The 16,743-nt window shown below is 56.5% G+C and overlaps 2 protein-coding genes across 5 annotated transcripts; both read left to right on the top strand.

The window, feature by feature from the left end:
• Positions 1 to 126: 126 nt before the first annotated feature.
• TEX45 (testis expressed 45) lies at positions 127 to 5,622 on the top strand. The gene is made up of 9 exons (XM_050910708.1): positions 127 to 661; positions 1,201 to 1,304; positions 1,490 to 1,584; positions 1,676 to 1,791; positions 2,140 to 2,258; positions 2,458 to 2,659; positions 3,624 to 3,709; positions 4,259 to 4,428; positions 5,610 to 5,622. Exons 1-9 carry the CDS (start codon positions 127 to 129, stop codon positions 5,620 to 5,622), a joined length of 1,440 nt encoding a protein of 479 aa, XP_050766665.1.
• Positions 5,623 to 5,959: 337 nt separating this feature from the next.
• Positions 5,960 to 16,049, top strand: ARRDC2 (arrestin domain containing 2). Of its 4 annotated transcripts, none has more exons than XM_050910424.1 (8): positions 5,960 to 6,450; positions 12,236 to 12,302; positions 12,452 to 12,599; positions 12,934 to 13,036; positions 13,333 to 13,589; positions 13,935 to 14,094; positions 14,381 to 14,532; positions 14,624 to 16,049. In XM_050910424.1, exons 1-8 carry the CDS (start codon positions 6,186 to 6,188, stop codon positions 14,675 to 14,677), a joined length of 1,206 nt encoding a protein of 401 aa, XP_050766381.1. In that variant the 5' UTR covers positions 5,960 to 6,185; the 3' UTR covers positions 14,678 to 16,049. The 4 variants fall into 4 exon arrangements, with proteins under 4 accessions (XP_050766381.1, XP_050766380.1, XP_050766378.1 ...); XM_050910423.1 differs by lacking the exon at positions 5,960 to 6,450 and adding an exon at positions 10,619 to 11,213 and having other exon boundaries at positions 12,206 to 12,302; XM_050910421.1 differs by lacking the exon at positions 5,960 to 6,450 and adding an exon at positions 10,619 to 11,243 and having other exon boundaries at positions 12,191 to 12,302.
• Positions 16,050 to 16,743: the final 694 nt, after the last annotated feature.

Here is a 16,743-nt window from a genome sequence, read left to right as displayed (position 1 = left end):
CGGGGCGGGGCTGGCGGCCCGCCTGGAGCTGGCGCGGGGCTCGCCGGGAAGGTGGCGGAGCCGTCGCCATGGCGACGCGGCCCGGTGACTGTCGAAGCCCGGCCGCGGCCTCCCGCTTCCTCGGCGATGGCGGCCAGCGCGGTGCCGGCGATCCCGGCGCCCCTCACGGGCCTTCCCTTCCTGAAGGCATCCCACGTTCAGCTGGGGGCCGAGCGCTGGGCGCCGGGAAGCGCCCGTCAGCCATTTTCTCACAGCCAGTTCCCCCCTTTCTGGGGGGTTTACAGGCCGGCGCCGGCCCCGCCGCCCCGCAGCGGGCGGGTGCTGAGCCCGACTGGGGGTGACGGCGGGGAAACCTGCTCGGAAACTCGCCTGGCGTTTCCAGAGAGGCCCCTGCAGCCGGTGGCCCCGGTTGTTCCCCTGGAGTCGCATGTCCGCATGCACACAGACCCCCGCATCCGCGTCCTCGCCTCAGTGACGAGGGAGAGCTTCCCCTGTCCCCGCACCCCCCTTCAGAGACCCCCCCTGCCCACCGCCGGGAAACGGAAGGATAACTTTCCTTGTGGAGACAGGGAGAAAATAAGGCTCCCTCCATCCGTCTACACCTTCTCGTACCCAGCACATGAGATCCAGCCCGCTGCCAGGCCGTGGCACTCGCACAGGGGTGAGCTGTTTTACGGTCCCGTCTGTCCCCAACAGACCTTCCCTGCAGTCCTTGGTGCTGTGCAGGCTTCCTGGGCACGGCGGGGTTCGGTGGTTTGGCTCCGAGTCCTGCTATGAGCAATTAAAGCTGTTGTTAGAACTATTTGGATATTTCGCTTTCTCTTTTTATAGCCGAGTAAATCAATCTGATGCTCATAGAAGAGGTTAATAGCACTAACTAGAGCCACTCGCCAGCCAAGCTTTTGCTGCGTAGCCTTTCCAGGTGTCTTCTACGCTCGCTGTACCCTCAGATGCTGCAGTTTTCACACCAGAGCTGCATCGCTTCTCATGCACCGCATCCATGTTCTGCAGCATTGCAGCTCACCTTACTGCAGTTTGCTTTGCCATTTAATGACACGAAATAGACTCAGTAGTACTGCAATGCTAAAAGAGCAGCTGCCTCAAGATTGCAGCTTCAATATCATTAACATTTCCTTACAAGGCTAAATAGAGCATTTTTAGAAATAACACCGTTCATTTCCCCTTCTGGCTGTTTGGCAGGATGTGTTCCCACTATTAAAGGGGATGGACAGTCCTATTACCACACTTCTTACCAAGCACAGTTTAAGGGTGAATGGAGTCCACCTGCAAAGCCAAGTGAAAAGGTAACAGCATGATTTTGGGGAGGACCAAGACACAGTTAAAGGGCAGCGCGTTCCCATGTTGAGTTCTGTCCTGAAAGGGGTGGGATCTGTGCAAGTGAAAACCAGATGGATGGAAAGACAGAGAGGGGAAACAAAGGGATTGTGCTTTAAGTGGCTGTTCTGTAGCTCTCTTGGCTTCCCTTCAGCACATGTCTCCTATTAAATTTGGGGATCCCAGAAGCAGTGGATCTATGAGCGAGCAGAAACATGCCTACAGTGCCCCAGACAAGAGGACACACAGGTATCAGCAGGAGAACCTGGTGGGTATCCCCAGGAACTGCTCTTTCTGACGAACATTGCTATTTAAGCAGCTCATATCTGGTATCTTGCAGAGTCTATGACAAGGAACGTGCTGCCTCCCAGATCCACCGCACGAACCTGCAGCTGGGGGACGGTTGCACCAGATTCTCCACCTCGACGTCAGAGCTCTTCCCAGTGCACAATCTAGGTAGGCTAAGTCTGTGACACAGAGGCAACGTGTACAGACCACTACTGAGGTTTATAACGAGCTGAACAGTAGGATTTATTACTTGGTTTTGGTGATATAATTATAGATAAAGATATAATGCATTCATATAATATGTATATAATTTTATATTTTTAATGTTTTGTAGTTTTTACATACTCAGCATCAGTGTTGTCACTGTGAGGCTCTGTTTCATCCTCACTCCACTTCCCTGGCAGGTTAAATAGCTGTATTCATTCCTGTGCTCTATTGCATGAGGAGAAGCTGCTGTAGCTGTAAATCGTTCAGAAACTGGAGTGCTCTGACATCCTTCACTCTCGCTTTTGCCAGAGCCTGTAACTACTGCCCGTCCAAACACATACGTTTCATCCATCCCCAGAGGTGATGAAGACCGTGAGAGAAATCAAGCATTAGCAAGAACTACTACTACGCAGCTCTCCTACCCAGAGGTCTGTTCCCAGCTTTGCTGTGCGGGTGTTTCTCTGGTGGAGACCCTCTCTTCTTTTATGTACACTACTCTGGCACCTAAAGCCGATGCTGTTGTCCCTTCTCCCCTCCCCGCTCTGGGCTGTGCAGGGTGTAATGTGCAATAGGGTGCCTTTCTCAGCCACAGCCTCTTTCTGTTAAAGCAGCTCTTGTGTTCTCCAGACTGACAGGTGGAACCTCGCACCGAAGCCTGACTTGCTACTTCAGAAACATCGAAGCAACGTCTGCTTGGGAGATGAGCGTTCAGGCTCCCGTTTCTTCAGCACAACGCAGCAGTCAGACTATCAGCTGCCCCGCCAGAGCCAGAGGGTGACGGCAGACACCAAAAGCCACCGCGAGAGCCACATCCCCTTCAACTACCACAGTAAGGCCACGTTGCTCAGACTGTCGTGGTGCCGTATGAGGCCTGCTGAGGTTCTCCTAGCTCTGTGCAAGGGACAGCAATGCCTGGTGCTCTGGGAAAGGAGGCAGCCCAGACATCTCGGGTTGGAGATGGCAGGAAGGCACTGGTGCAGCATCATGTCTTGAGTAAAATGAGACTGTTACCCCAAAACCAGGCAGGACAGCTGTGCTCAGCCCCATGCCTGCTGCTGCTGGCTCTCACAGCGGCTCCTAATCTCAGGCACTTTCACCTCCCCAAATGACATCTCACTTACCAGCCACTTTGATGCCTGTGCCAGCCATAGGCACTCACTGCCATCATACAGCAATGTTTAGCATGTTCGGGTGACGGGAATGATTTCTGGGACATGAACCCGTGGCTTGATCTTTCTCCCTTGCTACATTTGTTTTTAGAAGTTGTTTTGCATTTGTATTTGGGAGGAAGGAGAGGATTTTGATCAAAAGCTGTGCTTATGCAACCTCAAGAAGGGATGCGGTTAGAGCTGGTCATGGAAGGCATTAAGAAAATCCTCCTCTGACATTGCCTCCTCTTTCTGATGACCAGTACTTGGCAGCTAAGAGAGAGGTCCCTTCATGCCATGTTTCTGTTTTTAAACCATTTGTTTTACTAAATGTGGAACAGATCACAGTTGAATTGATCTTTTCCTTGGCCCCAAACTTCTGGAGCAGCTCCATAACTAGCACATGGAGTGATATTCCTGTAACTGCCATGTGAATTTCTTCATTTAACTTCTCACCCTGAAAATTGTTTTCTGTCTGAGCAAAGGTTTTCAGCAAAGTGCTGACGGCAAAGCCTGTCTTTTCCTCTCGCTAATGGAAATGCACGCAGATCTGTGACTGCAAGTCAAACTGCAAAGCTTTTCTGATGTTGCCTCCTAATTTTCTGGCTTGAATTTACTTTTTGTTTCAATTCTGTCTGTCAGCAGATGAAAGTTCTGTCACAACCATGCAGGCCATGCTGGTCCCACACAGACAGCAGAAACAACGACTCCCTGAAGACATGCTACAGCAGGTACAGCCTTAATAGGCTTGGATTTACCACGGGGCGGCTTGGGGAAGCGGGATTATACCAAGCAAAGCTGTAGCCTCCCCATTAACATCATCAGTTTTGGTGTGTGCTCTTGAGCTACTTGAGATGGGACAGCCATGCATCAAATCCTGTCTGCCTCCAGTCTCAAGTAAATGCTCTGTGGGGAGAAGAGTCGTAGCTGAGAAAAATCTTTGAAGGGAGAAGAAGGACAGGCAACCAAATCCCTAAGCCAAGGAACGTTGGAGGGAGGGGGAAGGTGATTCTGGTCCCCCACAGAGGATCAGAGGAGGAAAATTGGCATGGCTAGAGGTGTCCAGCCGGGGTAAAAGTCTCTTTGCACCACCAGCAGAGAAGGCTGTGCATCTGCCAGAGAGAGAGGATGCAGGCAGGCACAGACTGCCGCTGCCCAGGGGGGTGACCCCTCCGGTAGCAACACGAGGCTCAGATGTAGGGGGCTGCCAGGTTCCATGTCACCACCTGCCTCTTCCCCAGCCCCGTCCCCATGTGCTGAAAGCTCTTCTCTCTCCTCAGATCAAATGCTCACACCTCGGGCTGCCCTGGAGGGCGCAGGACCTCTTCAGGACTGAGCAGAAAGATGAGTTCACGCCCAAGTCCAGAGGCCCGGCAGAAATCCAAAAGGCAAACTCCCAAGTGAGCTGCGTCCCCCTGGGGACCCTGAAAGGATACTGTCCCCAGAGGAAGGTGCTCTTCGCACCATAATTCTCCCTTCTTCAGTGACCGCCCAGGACTTGCTGCGCTGTGGACTGCCTGTTACCTGTTAACCATCCTGGTGCCCTGCTCTTGGCCCGTCTGTGTGTTATTACAGGGAACATTTATTTCACGAGTTGAATGAGGACATACGAAGGCGGTGTGACAGCAAGAATAAACACCGGGAGATTAGCCCAGAGACGTGGGTGACACATCTCTCTGCCTTGCAAGACCCACCGAGTGCCTCTAGGCAGGCGCTGGGGCAGGAGGAAGCAGATGGGGTAGGGGGAAGCTCAGAGAAAGGGCAAGAGATCAGAAGCAAAGTGAGAGGCGCTGTCAGGGCTGTGTGTGGGCTGGCATATTCCCTTATTTGTTTGGATTTTGGTGTCAAGGCCTGAAACCAAAGGTCAGTGAACAGTAGGGCAGAGAGGTAGCTCTCCCCAGCTTATGATGAGTGGGCTGTTTTCCTAGAGGTGAGCCGTGTATTTTTGTTAAGTCGATAACTCACATGGGTTCGCTGAATGCTGAGCTTGCACTAACTCTGTTTGGGATATAGGTGTTTTAAAGAGAGATCAGTGTGGGCCGGTCAGCCCCCTCCCTCGGGGGGCCGAGGGAGCCGGGTCAGCTGCTGCCTTGTCACAACTGCCGCTTCACAAGCTCTGCTCAGCCTTTTGCTGCAGATGGGCTTGATTCACGTGTGCTGTGAGCCAGCACCAAAGCATTTGCGCACGGGTTACTAAACCATTTCCAATTGCTGCAGTTTGTGTGTGAGCAGTGGCTGGGCCCACGAGCCCTCGTGCTTTCCTCTTGGGATTTGACTCTACGTCTCTCGGGAAAGGGACAATCTTTGCTCCGTGCGTACTTCAATGAAGCCGCGTGCTCGAGTCTTGCAAATGCACACAGGCACCTCACATCTTACGCCGGTACGTTGCAAACACCTTGATTTAAACACCTAGATTGCATCATTTGGTGTAGTAACAGGGACTTGCATCTGCTACGAGTTCGCCCCATTACCTTTATGTGACCCTGAGGTGGCATTGCCACCTGTGGTACTGCAGAAGCAGCCACTGTTCACTGGGGATAAATGGTGAACATCACCCGTCTGGTGGAACCAGCTGGCTGGGAGAGCTGTTGCTGGGAGGACCCTGTGGTTATTCACTTTCTTTTTCATGTGGATTTTGATGTAATTTCACACACAGAAAGTAAAACTGGCTTTTGGGGCAAGGGTCCTTGCTTTCTAAACTCCTCTCCCACCCCTTCCAGCAATGCCCCAGGAATGCTTGAACCAGGAAGGCCAAACAGCCTTTCTTTGATTCCCCCAGCTACGTGAAATCTGCCAGCACGGTTAGTGGTGTGTGACACCCCTCCCTGCCGACGGAGCCACCAGCACGTACCAGTTGCACGTCGACAGTGTCTGTGACTCAGAGATAAGATGAAGTCACGTTATTTCTCCATTGGTTTAAAAATACGTCACCCGTCTCCGCGGCCCCATCCTCGGCACGGCATCGGCCTCCCGCACATGAGGTCAACGCTAAAGCATCACTGCAAAACAGGGTCTCAGTCCAACGCTGGGGAAGATTAGGCCTGCAGGGCTGGGCCAGTTAGGGGCAGGGATAAATTAGGGGATCTCGGTGCAGCCTTTGCTCTTTCCTCCCCTCCCTGGAGGGCTGCACAGCTGCTTGCCCCGCTCGCCTCAGCCCAGGCAGGGACCAGCCGCCTGGAGCTGCCGGATAAGCAAGGGCCAGCAGCGATGCAGCCCCTGGGATGCGTGCGGAGCTTGGCGGTGGAACTGGAGGACGGGCGAGCGTGGGGCGCCTACGGCAGCGGGGAGCTGCTGCACGGGCGGGTGCAGCTGGAGCTCCGCGGCGCGCTGCGGCTACGGGCGCTGGAGGTGTACGCTCGCGGCCGCGCCGCCACGCACTGGCTGGAGAGCTACAGCGTGGGGCTCAACACCGTCTACCGTGACTACACAGCCTACCAGACCTTCCTGTACCGCCGCTGCCAGCTCATCCCCGGTAAGGCTGGGGTATGGGGGTGGTTCTCTGCTCCAGGACGTTGGGTTGGGACCCCCTTGGGCTGCAGGCATCCCCTCCGGGTGAACCTCTGCCCTGATGGGTGCTTGCCAACCCCAGCAGGGTTGTCCCTCTTGGACACCCTCTTCTCACCTTTGCCGAGGGTTTCTGTGCTGCTGGTTTCTTGGAGGCTGCCTGCAACCTCGGGGCTGGTGAGCACGAAAGAGTTGTGGCTTTTGTTCTGTTTGCACAGGGAAGTGCAAATAGAAGTGTCTGTTCGCAAGTGTGGAAAGAGCACTTAGTAGTTCAGTAAATATTTGTTTTCAGTTTCCTGATGCTGGGACTGCATGCCCGGCTGGCATGTTGCTTCCATCTACTGCAAGAGGACAAGCTTGAATTCTTTGTGTGGTTGGGATGAAAGGATCCAGAGCCGAGGGATACAGGACATCTCAGCTGTCCATCCGCTCATTAATTCTGTCTTTGCTTATGAAAGTGCATGTCTTTTATCCTCCCCTCCAACGATAGTGTTACAGTCATGGCTCTGGGGCTTTTTCTGCCCCTTTCCCTGCTTCTGATGGCCTTGTTACTGCCTGTGACACAGTGCTATGTGTTGGAGATATGTGAGAAACAAAAACAATCCTGATTTTTGGGACAACAATGTGCCGCCCAGCCCTGGAGATGGCCGTAGGACTTCACTCATGCTGAGGGCCTTTAATTGTGTCAGTGGCCAAGTGCAACCCAGAAAGTCATGCTGTAGAGGTTGCAGGAGGAAACTAGAGAGATGGAACGAGGACGTGAGCTGCCTTCCCGGAGGTGTTCTTGTCTCTGGACTGCACTGGGGGTGTCATATTCTCTGTTTCTGGATGACTGTACCTTGCCATCTGCTCCGAACACCTGCATTACTCTGGAGTTTCTGTCTTTTGGCAGTGGCTCTTCCATGCTGTGCCTAAGGATGGCCCCTTTGCAGCTGCAACTGTGCTAAGCGTCCCGATTATTACAATTAAGGACATGGGAGAAGCCCTCGACCTGAACTCCAGCAGAGAAGGTCCTGAGCACTTGGGCCCTGCAGTGTTTGGACAGTGTCTGCATTAGCTGTAAGGTTACAGGGTGCGTTTTATTCCCCATGATCCCTGCAGTGAATGTCTGTAGGGAAGCCACAAGCTGCTGCGAGCGTGTTTGGATTGTGCTGCTGGGATTGTGTACGATAGAAGCCCCTGGAGCCATCTGGAGAAGGGCGCTTGGCCAGGGGCTGGAGGAATTGCATGAGCTGCTCGGCCTCGTCAGCACCCTGCACTCCTGTAGCTTGAAGCTGATGGTTTCTGGCCCTTGCCTACTGCCCGGGGAGAGTTAAACTGGGCTCCTTGGGGAGCAGAGAGCCTCGCCAGAACTTGTGGGCTGGGATTTTATTGTCTCTGTCCATACGCAGATTCCTTTTCTGCTTTGTGAGAGGGACACGGGCGCGTGATCACAGGAGTGTTTTAAGGGAGCGAAGGCTGTGGGCTGCGGAGAAGTGCTGTTCTGCAGCCAAAATCGCTTCCTTCGGATCCCGCTGGGTCCTGCTCTGCCCCGCTGTCCCCAACGGCAGCGCGAGGACCTTCCTGATGTCAGCTGGCGAGAAGCTGCTGAAAACGTGCCATCACCCGAAGGTCCCTGTGACTGCTCCCTTCTTGTTGCTTCTCGATGAGATCAACTGTGTCTGCGTGGTGTTTAAAAAATGCAGGTTTTGTCATGGTAACAAGGCAGTGCAGAGGAGGGAAGCTAGGCAGAGATAAGAGCCCTCCCTTCTGCTCTTTCCTGAGCTGTGAGTTTATCTGCAGTTTCCCGGCAGGGTGGTGAGCGTTGGCACCGGGGTGCTGCGCTGTGAGACAAGAAAAAGGGTGAAAGAAGGACGTTCAGACTGCATGGCAGGGCCATTAAATGTGTATTGTGTAATCGTCTTAGATAGGGAGCAGGAAGAGAGGAAAAGATAGGGGTTTAATGGGCAAAGGCAAGGCAAGGAAGGCCCACCTTCTGCATGAGGTGATGTGAGAGGGCCCTAGGAAACATAAATGCTTTTTGTGCAGTGATCCCTTCTGTCCGAGGGTCCCGCAGCACTTCCCAGAGGTGTAGGTCCTGCCCTGGTGAGAGGCAAACATCTAGAAGCCATTTTATTTTCATGGAGACATCCAGGAGAGTTATGGCACGTGGGCTAAGAGCACATCGGGGTTCCGTTGTGGGGTGGCCCTCGATCAGCACCTTAATCCTCGTACATACGCAACACTCGCAAATCCGGCAGGGATGGAGCTTATTCCTCAAGCCGGGAGCATGCGCTTGTGCAAGGCTCTGCGTTGTCCCGTCTTGTCCCCATATTGAGTCAGGGTAGAGCTGCTGACTTGCCTTTTTACCTGCTGTATCCCCTTCTCTCTGCCTTTCCAGGGACCTTTGTGTGGCTCCAGGGTCAGTGGGGAGAAGCCAGCAGGTCCCAGCAGCGGATCAGGGAAGGAGAAGCCCCTTCTGAGCTGGGCAGGGTGTCAGGTCCTGTTGGGACCGGCTTAAGCCTGGCCAGACTCTAGGTGGGGCTGAAGAGTTGGAGATCTTTCCTGCACCGAGCCTGGCCTGGGTTTTAGTTGGGTTTGGGCACCCAGGAGCATTCTTGAATGGAAAGCCCTTGGCCGCAGTCCCACAGGCCCTGCACCTAGAGATCCCGGGAGAGAGGAGAGACCCTCTCCCGGCGCTGGGGTCCCACAGAGGTCAGAGAGGGGCTTCCCACCTCACGTGGAGGCAAGGAGGGGTAGCTGTGGACATCTTGTGCAGCTGACGCGGGAGGGAGGCTTGCAGAGATTCTCATCCCGTGGGCGAAGGCTGAGTCACGGGCTGAGGGGTGTGTGCCGACAGGCGGGAGGAGGAAGATGCCAAGCGTGAGATGGAGCTGCCTCAGCCCGGCCGAGGCTCCGGACCCTCTTGAGAGCCCCACCACCTCTAATGTCACCGTGCATCGCAGCGGGGACAGCGGGCACCTTCCCAGAGCTGGTGTCACCCGTTAACTCGTGCTGTGACGTGCCTCCCTTCCTTCTTTCCCTCTCCCGTTGCTGTCGGGCTCCCTTTACAGCGTTTGCTATGATTCATGTTTGCTTGTGGCAGCAAATGGTCGCGCACATAAAATAAAACACAGTCCCCTTCCCTTGGGGAGGGAGACAGACAATTCCACTTAGGCTTTGGAGACAGCTAAAGCTTTGCAGGGCTTCAGCCCAGCTCATTTTCGGTGGCTGAGATCAACCCAATTCAGCACAGCAGGTCCTGCCCAGCATGGCTGGGAGCAAGTCGAAAATCCTCAAAACTTTGGCGGCCAAATGCTGAGTAACATTTTTAATGCCTGTTTTGTCTTATCCCCAGCCCGTGCCCGGGGTGGAGAGCTCTGGTGCTCTGCAAATGTGACAATCCTAATTCAAGCAGAAGTTTCTAAAGCTGCTTTAACACTTTTGGGGGGCGTAGACCCCTTTCTCCTCCCTTTTACAACATCTCGGGGTGCTGCTAATGGTGATATCCGCCCCGAGAATCACCAGTTCCCAGTTTTCATGCTCTGGCTGAGCACCGGCAGCAGCAGATGCTGCCGACAGAGCGAGTCCCCATGCCGTGCCTGCCCATGCAGGTGTAATTTGTCGCTGGGTTTTGGAGTGGCACCACACAAACCCCGGTACGAGCTGGTAAAAAAACAGCGCTCGCCTGGTTAAAAAGCGCAGGGAAGATGTATTGCTCCCTCTGTAATTGCACAAGCTGAACGGGAGCCAGTTCTTGATTTCTTAGAAATAAGTGAAGCGATGTCCCAGACCACTTTTCCCTTCGTCACCAGTTGGCCCGGCCACGCCGCGCGAGGAGCCCAAATCCAGTTGCAGCCTGTTCCGACCCCTGGGAACGGCTCTTGGGAAAGGAAGGACGTGGATCCGCGTGCGGCACGGCCCTCGCCTCTCGCCTGTGGGAACTGGAACGTAAAGGGGCTGCTGCTCCGAGTGAGAAATCCCCCTGGCACAGCCGCTGGCTGTGACCCTGGGAACACGGATTCTGGCCGGTGCCAACTCAAGGACGTAGATGGGATGGGAGCTGGAGGGGGTTTTGGGGGACACTGAGCCACACCGCAAGCAGATGGGGTTATCCACGGCAGGGCTGGCAGCGCTCAGCCCCGTGAACCATCCCGCTCTGGGACACGTTCACCGTGGGCTACCGTGGTCGTGACACCCATCGGGATGTCTCGGTGCGGCATCGGGGCAGCCGGAGGAGTTGGGGAACGGCGCACCCCCAACGGGTCAACACCCCCCCCAACCCTCCCACGCTCCCCACGGGAGAGCCCACGGAGCCGGGAAAAGGCGGAGCCGACCCGCACATGCTCGCTGCCTTGTTTTGCAGGGCCCGGCGGGGCCGCCCCGTCCCGTCCCGCCCCACCGGGGCCGCCCCCGGGCGCGCCGGGCACTTAAAGCGCGGCGGGCGGGCGGGCGGCCGGGCGGCGGCGGGGAGGTCGGGCTACGGCACGGATCGAGCTTTAGCCATGCTTTTCGATCGCCTCAAACGCTTCTTGATCGTGCTGGAGGGGACGGAGCAGGACGCTCCGACCGCCTTCAGCCCCGGGCAGGCGGTGTCGGGCCGCGTGGTGCTGGAGCTGGCGGCGGCGGCGCGGATCGGAGCCCTGAGGCTGCGGGCGATGGGCGCTGCCCGCGTTCACTGGACCGAGTCCCGCAGCGCCGGCTCCAGCACCGCCTACACGCAGAGCTACAGCGACCAGGTGGAGTTTCTCAGCCACCGCGACACGCTGCTGGCACCCCCAGGTACGGCACCCACCCACCCACCATCACCCACCCCACTCCCCCCGGGGCGGCATCCACGGGTGCGGCACCCCCCGGGGTGCTCCGATGCGCCCGTCGGCTCCGAGAGCGGGGGTGTGGGTGCACCGGAGACCCCAGGGGCTGAACTAACGGGTGTATGGGGCAGCCTGGGACACCCCAGCTGCTGGGTGCTCCAGACACCCCAACCAGCTGAAATCGGGGTGCTTGGGACACCCCGGCTGCTGGGTGCATGACACCCCGAACAGCTGAAATCTGGGTGCATGGGGTGCCTTAGGGTCTGGGCACTCTGGGGACTGGGTGCATAGGTCCCCTGCAGATGCCTCAAATGCTGAGTGCACCCCGGGGTCCTGCTGTGCACAGCCAGACCCTGCTGCTCTGCAGGGCACCCCAATTAGGGACTGACCCCACACAAGACTCCTCCTTTGCTGTGGGTGCTCCCTGGCAGGGAAAACAGCATTGGAAAATGCCTGGGGAGGTTCAGGAGCTTGCTTTGAGCAGGGGGGTTGGACTGGATGATCCCCAGAGGTCCCCTCCAACCCCAGCTGCTCTGTGCAATGCAGGCAGGACAGGGGTGCAAACCCTGGGGGGCACGGGGGGCTTGGCTGGCCACCTTCCCGGAGCTGCTCCTGGCTTGGCCGGGCATCTGTGGGCTCTTGCTCCCAAGCCACGGTGCAGGGTGGCAGCAGGATGACGCAGAGCCCACCCGGGGAAGCTGCCCGGCTCTCCGAGGAGGTGCCCCTGGGTCGTGCGTGCCTGGAGACACGTGGAAAGCAGACAGCGCCCGGCACCTGTGGGACGTGCCCCGCTCTCATGTCACAGCTGCGTTAGTGCTGCTGCAGCTCAGTCCTGGCAGAAATATTCCTGTGCCGTCGTGCTGCTCTCTTGCTGTGTGCTGTACATCTCAGCCACTGGTTTGCCCAGGGAGGAAGTTCTGCAGGAGAGAGATAATCGTCTTAAATCTGTTTTGCCCACAGACAACGGTGAAGTCACTGTCCTGCAGGCAGGAAGGCACGAGTTCCCCTTCACCTTCCAGCTCCCCGAGTAAGTTGACATTTTTTTTGTTGCCTTAATACAAACGGGGAGAGGAGCCGCTTGGTGCGTGACACAGGTCCTGGGAGGGGGGACAGGGCACCTCGAAAATGAGATTCTTTCAGCAAAGCCTTTCTAAATTGCTCATTGCTTATACGCAGGACCCTGGCTACCTCCTTTGAGGGAAAGCATGGCAGCGTGCGCTACTGGGTGAAAGCCAAACTGCACCGACCCTGGTCGACAGTGAAGAAAGTGAAGAAGGAGTTCACTGTGATTGAACCCATCGACATCAACACGCCTGCCCTGCTGGTGAGCTCCCCCTGCTCCGCCTCGGGGCATCCAAAACTTCCCCGGGAAGCCCACGGGGAAGGTGTCTGCCTCCCCTCCAGCGTTACAACGCAGGCCTGATTTCCCGAGGGACTCTTTGCCCCCCTGTGAGTTGTGCCCTCCAGCGTTACCTGCACTGGGCAGAGGTCATCTGTGTCTCTTACGTTTTGGAAACTTTAATGCGTTGCAACAGCATCTTGCATCAGATACCTAAGAAGTTGCCGATGCTCCCCGGCAGGTTCTCAGTGCCAGGGAGGTGCTTGCTTTGAGTTTCATCCTTTCTTACTAAATAGCTGAAATATTTCCCTTTCTCCAGGCTCCCCAGGCAGGTGCTAAGGAGAAACTTGCTCGTGCCTGGTACTGCAATCGTGGCCAGGTTTCTGTGACTGCCAAGATTGACCGAAAAGGCTACACCCCAGGTGAGATGACGCGCTGGTGCCCTTGAACCTCTGTGGGCCTTGGGGTAGACCCCAGCGGGAGGGGATTTGGGGTCACTGTGAGCTGGGCTCTTGACTTCTGGCATGAGATCAGTCAGAGAGCTTTAGTGTGTGCACCCGATGCGGGCAGCCTCCTCGGGCCAGGCTCCTGCTAGATTAAATCTTGGGCCTGCAGCGCCGGATAGCATGACCAACCCTTGGTGATCCTATGCAGGAATTCCTTGAGGCAGGACCGGGCTCCGTCTCCCCTCTTCCAACATGTGTGTCTGTTTTGGTAGGTGACGTCATCCCGATCTTTGCTGAGATCGACAACTGCACAAGCCGAGCGGTGGTGCCCAAGGCGGCCATCATCCAGACTCAGACCTTCATCGCTCGGGGCACCAAGAAGCAGAAGAAATCGGTGGTGACCAGCATCGTTGGTGACTCCATCGCAGCGGGGAAGCGGGAAGTGTGGCATGGGCGGGCGCTGAAGATCCCGCCGGTGGGGCCGTCCATCCTCCAGTGCCGCATCATCCAGGTGGAATACTCCCTGAAGGTGAGGGACCTCGCGGGGAGCACTGCAGGCGGCTCAGCTCAGTGTTGAGCGTTCCCCTTCTCACCAGAGCTGTGCTCATTGTGCCTGCTTTGGGCTGGTGCAGAGATTTTGGGGCTGGTGATTTGTATGAAGTCTTGGATTCTCCCCGTTGCCCCATTGCGTGCTCTCCCCGTTGCCCCATTGCCCCTCACGCACAGCACAAGAGCTCGTGCAGGAGCATTTGCATGTCCCTTTGCATCCCGCTGCAAGAATTCCCTCCTGGCCAGCTCAAGCTGGAGATATCTGCCCCTCCGGACTGGGAAAACACCAACAGCTAAGCTTCCCTGCTGTCTCCTGTCTCTGCAGGTTTGTGTGGATATTCCTGGGACGTCCAAGCTGCTCCTTGAACTGCCGCTTGTCATCGGAACGATCCCGCTGCATCCGTTCGGGAGCCGCACGTCCAGCGTCAGCAGCCAGTACAGCGTCAACCTGGACTGGCTGAGCACCATCCCGGAGCAGCCGGAGGGTGAGCATCTCCCTCTCCCCGGGATGTGTCTGGGTGCTGCAAAACCCCCTGGCCAACCCGCTCTGGATAGCGAGGGTCAGAGCAAGTTCTCAACCGTGCCTCTTGCTCCAGCACCAGCTTTTGCTTTTTTACTTAATTTTTTTGGTTGTGGTGCTGCATCTCCTGGGTTCCTTCCTGAGGGAACTGGGAGGGTTTGGGAAACAGTGGATTTGAAGCCCTTTTACCTGCGTGTCTCCCATTAATGGAGTGTGTTTCCTATTCCCTGATGGTTCTCTTCTCTCTTCAGCTCCCCCTGAATACTCGGAGGTCGTGTCCAGCCCGGAGGCTGAGCAGAGCCTGGCTCCGCCGTGCCGCAGTGAACTCGGCGGCATCCTGGAAGGTCCCTTCTTCACCTACATCCAGGAGTTTCGCTTCCGACCGCCTCCGCTGTATTCGGAGGTAACAAATCCCCCCTGGGCTGGCAGGGCTGGTGGAGATGGCTGGGATGTGCCCGCTGCCGAGGTTTTTGACTCTCAACTTGGCTTTGCAGATTGATCCAAACCCCCCTTCAAACAACATCCGTCCGCGCTGCATGACCTGTTGAGAGAAGCGCATCGGATGCAGTTGACAGCATGGCGATCCCTTGGGATGAAAGCTTGCACCCTCGCAGCACTTCGGTCTGGAAATGGGGACACGGTGGCCGTGAGACCAGAGCTCCTGCAGCGCCGAGACCCCGGCTCCGCTCACTGCCCTCAACTACTCTTGTCGTGACTGTCCCACGGACCGACACCAAGCGTGGTGTTGTGGGCTCGTGCATGGTAGGAGAACACGTGAGACCCCGCGGCGTGGAGCGGCTCCGTGTGTGGTTGGGCAGGACGCGGCGAGTTAATAACTGCCCCAGGATTTTGGGGTTCAAAGGGAGGATATGTGCGCTCCCCTTGCCTGCAGTGGCCATGCTCTGGCAACTCCTGTCATGGAAAACAGGAGCTTGGAGGTGTTTCTCAGGATTACTAGAGAATATTTTAATGTTGCTCAGATTTGAGTGCCGTGGTAATGCAGGTGCAGCCCTTCTCCTGCAGTAGCTCACCAGGATTGCGGTTCCCTAAGAAAGTAAAAGGCCTTTTTCTGCCCAGATGAAGCAGAGACTTCGTCCACTGCTGATAATCTTTGCCGCAAGCCTGGCGATGCCTGCAGGGGGAATGGTTTGAGCTAGTCTACCGAAACTAAAGGCTTCCATGGGCTGTTACCAGGGCAGAGGACTTGGGGGACAAATTTATGATCTGTGGCAGCGTTTTGGTGCCGTTTACCAAGAACAGGAAAGCTGGTTCCTGTGTGTCGGCGCCAAACCTGCGCAATGTGCTGATGCCTCCCCCGTGATGGGGCTGAAACCGACCCCCAGACTGCGGTACCAGCACGGGGGTGTTGGAGCTGTGGCTCTGGCATCTCCCTGGTGGCCAAGGAGAGGAGAAGGAAGCCCGGTCTGAGGCTGGTGGCAGCCACAAATGCTTATGGGAGATGTGGAGTTGAAATGAGTCCTTCAGGGCCAGGGGTCCTGCTCAGGACGGGCTTGATCCTGCACCCGTAGAGGGGTCAGTGGCCCCAGCGCGGTGAGGACACAGCAGCAACCTGTGCTCACCGGTGTGGGAACTGGTGAGCCAGGCATTGTAGCAAGGACCGCTCGAGCGTGCGTGCCAGGGGCTGACCCCGCTCGCTCCGGCATGACCTGAGCAGAGTTCGGGTGCTGAGGACCTTTGCATTCCCTCACTGAGACAATCCTGCCCGCGGGGCTGCTCGCTTCCCCGCGCACAACCAAAGCCAAGCGTGCCTTAGCCTCCATGCTGGGGCCGCGCTCTGCTCGCTGGGGATTGCTCAGATGATCTTTTGTATCTGTGAACACTTTTGTAATGACCACTCTTGTCTCTATTCTTTTTGTACGACTTTTTGTTGGGGAATTTTGGTTCGAAATAAATTCTTTAAACCCAGATGTTGCCTGGATATTTTTCTATTGCTCTCTTTCTGCTTCCCATTGCCCGGAGCTGTGCAGCTCATGTGGCTGTTGGGATGTGGGAGCGCTCCCTCCCCTCGCTTCATTGCCCCATGGGCACCCAGCTCCGCCCTGCGCCCAGTCCCACTCTGCACTGGGATTAACTGGGTCACTTGGCCAGCGCTGCTCCCCAGCAGGATTGGTCCCCCGTGCTGAGAGCCCCCCTGCCCTGCCTGGATGTCGGGCTCCCCCGGCGAGTGCCGAGAGCGATGCTCCGCACCGTGCCTCCAGCCCCTCCACCTCCGTGCAGGTTTGGCCCTTTTCCCATCCCTGACTTAGCAGGGCTGGAAGCGATCCTGTTGTATTTTTCCATGCTCGCTTCCTATTTGTGTCCGGGCTGTCGGAGGACAGACATGCCTGGCAGGGACCTGGCAGGTCCAGCTGAGAGCCAGGACACTCCCGTGATGGCTCAGCCATTCCCAAGGAGGCTTGGGATCAGCCCCACACTGTGCCGGCTGGGAACGGCTGCTGCCGTGCAGGAAGAGCAGGGAGGCTCCTTCACCTGCTTCCTTGGGTTGGGATTTGGTTTTTAACGGCATTTCTGTGCTCCGCATCTCTGCTGAGCACAGCAAACCTTGGCACGTGCAAAGCAGGGCTTGAGTCAGGGCTTTAGTTATGTCTTCCGC

Source organism: Gymnogyps californianus, chromosome 24 (genome assembly GCF_018139145.2).
Source record: "Gymnogyps californianus isolate 813 chromosome 24, ASM1813914v2, whole genome shotgun sequence".
In the NCBI taxonomy this organism is placed as follows: domain Eukaryota; kingdom Metazoa; phylum Chordata; class Aves; order Accipitriformes; family Cathartidae; genus Gymnogyps; species Gymnogyps californianus.
Note: the sequence above shows the minus strand (reverse complement) of the source record. Positions and strands in the feature narration are given on the sequence as shown.

Coding starts and splice junctions, on each gene's coding strand:
- ARRDC2 (XM_050910421.1), top strand. CDS start 10,805: ATGCTCGCTGCCTTGTTTTGCAGGGCCCGGCGGGGCCGCCCCGTCCCG. Junction 11,244..12,190: donor CACGCTGCTGGCACCCCCAG/GTACGGCACCCA, acceptor CCAGGGAGGAAG/TTCTGCAGGAGAGAGATAAT. Junction 14,533..14,623: donor CGCCTCCGCTGTATTCGGAG/GTAACAAATCCC, acceptor TTGGCTTTGCAG/ATTGATCCAAACCCCCCTTC.
- TEX45 (XM_050910708.1), top strand. CDS start 127: ATGGCGGCCAGCGCGGTGCCGGCGATCCCGGCGCCCCTCACGGGCCTT. Junction 1,792..2,139: donor CTTCCCAGTGCACAATCTAG/GTAGGCTAAGTC, acceptor CGCTTTTGCCAG/AGCCTGTAACTACTGCCCGT. Junction 2,660..3,623: donor CATCCCCTTCAACTACCACA/GTAAGGCCACGT, acceptor GTCTGTCAGCAG/ATGAAAGTTCTGTCACAACC.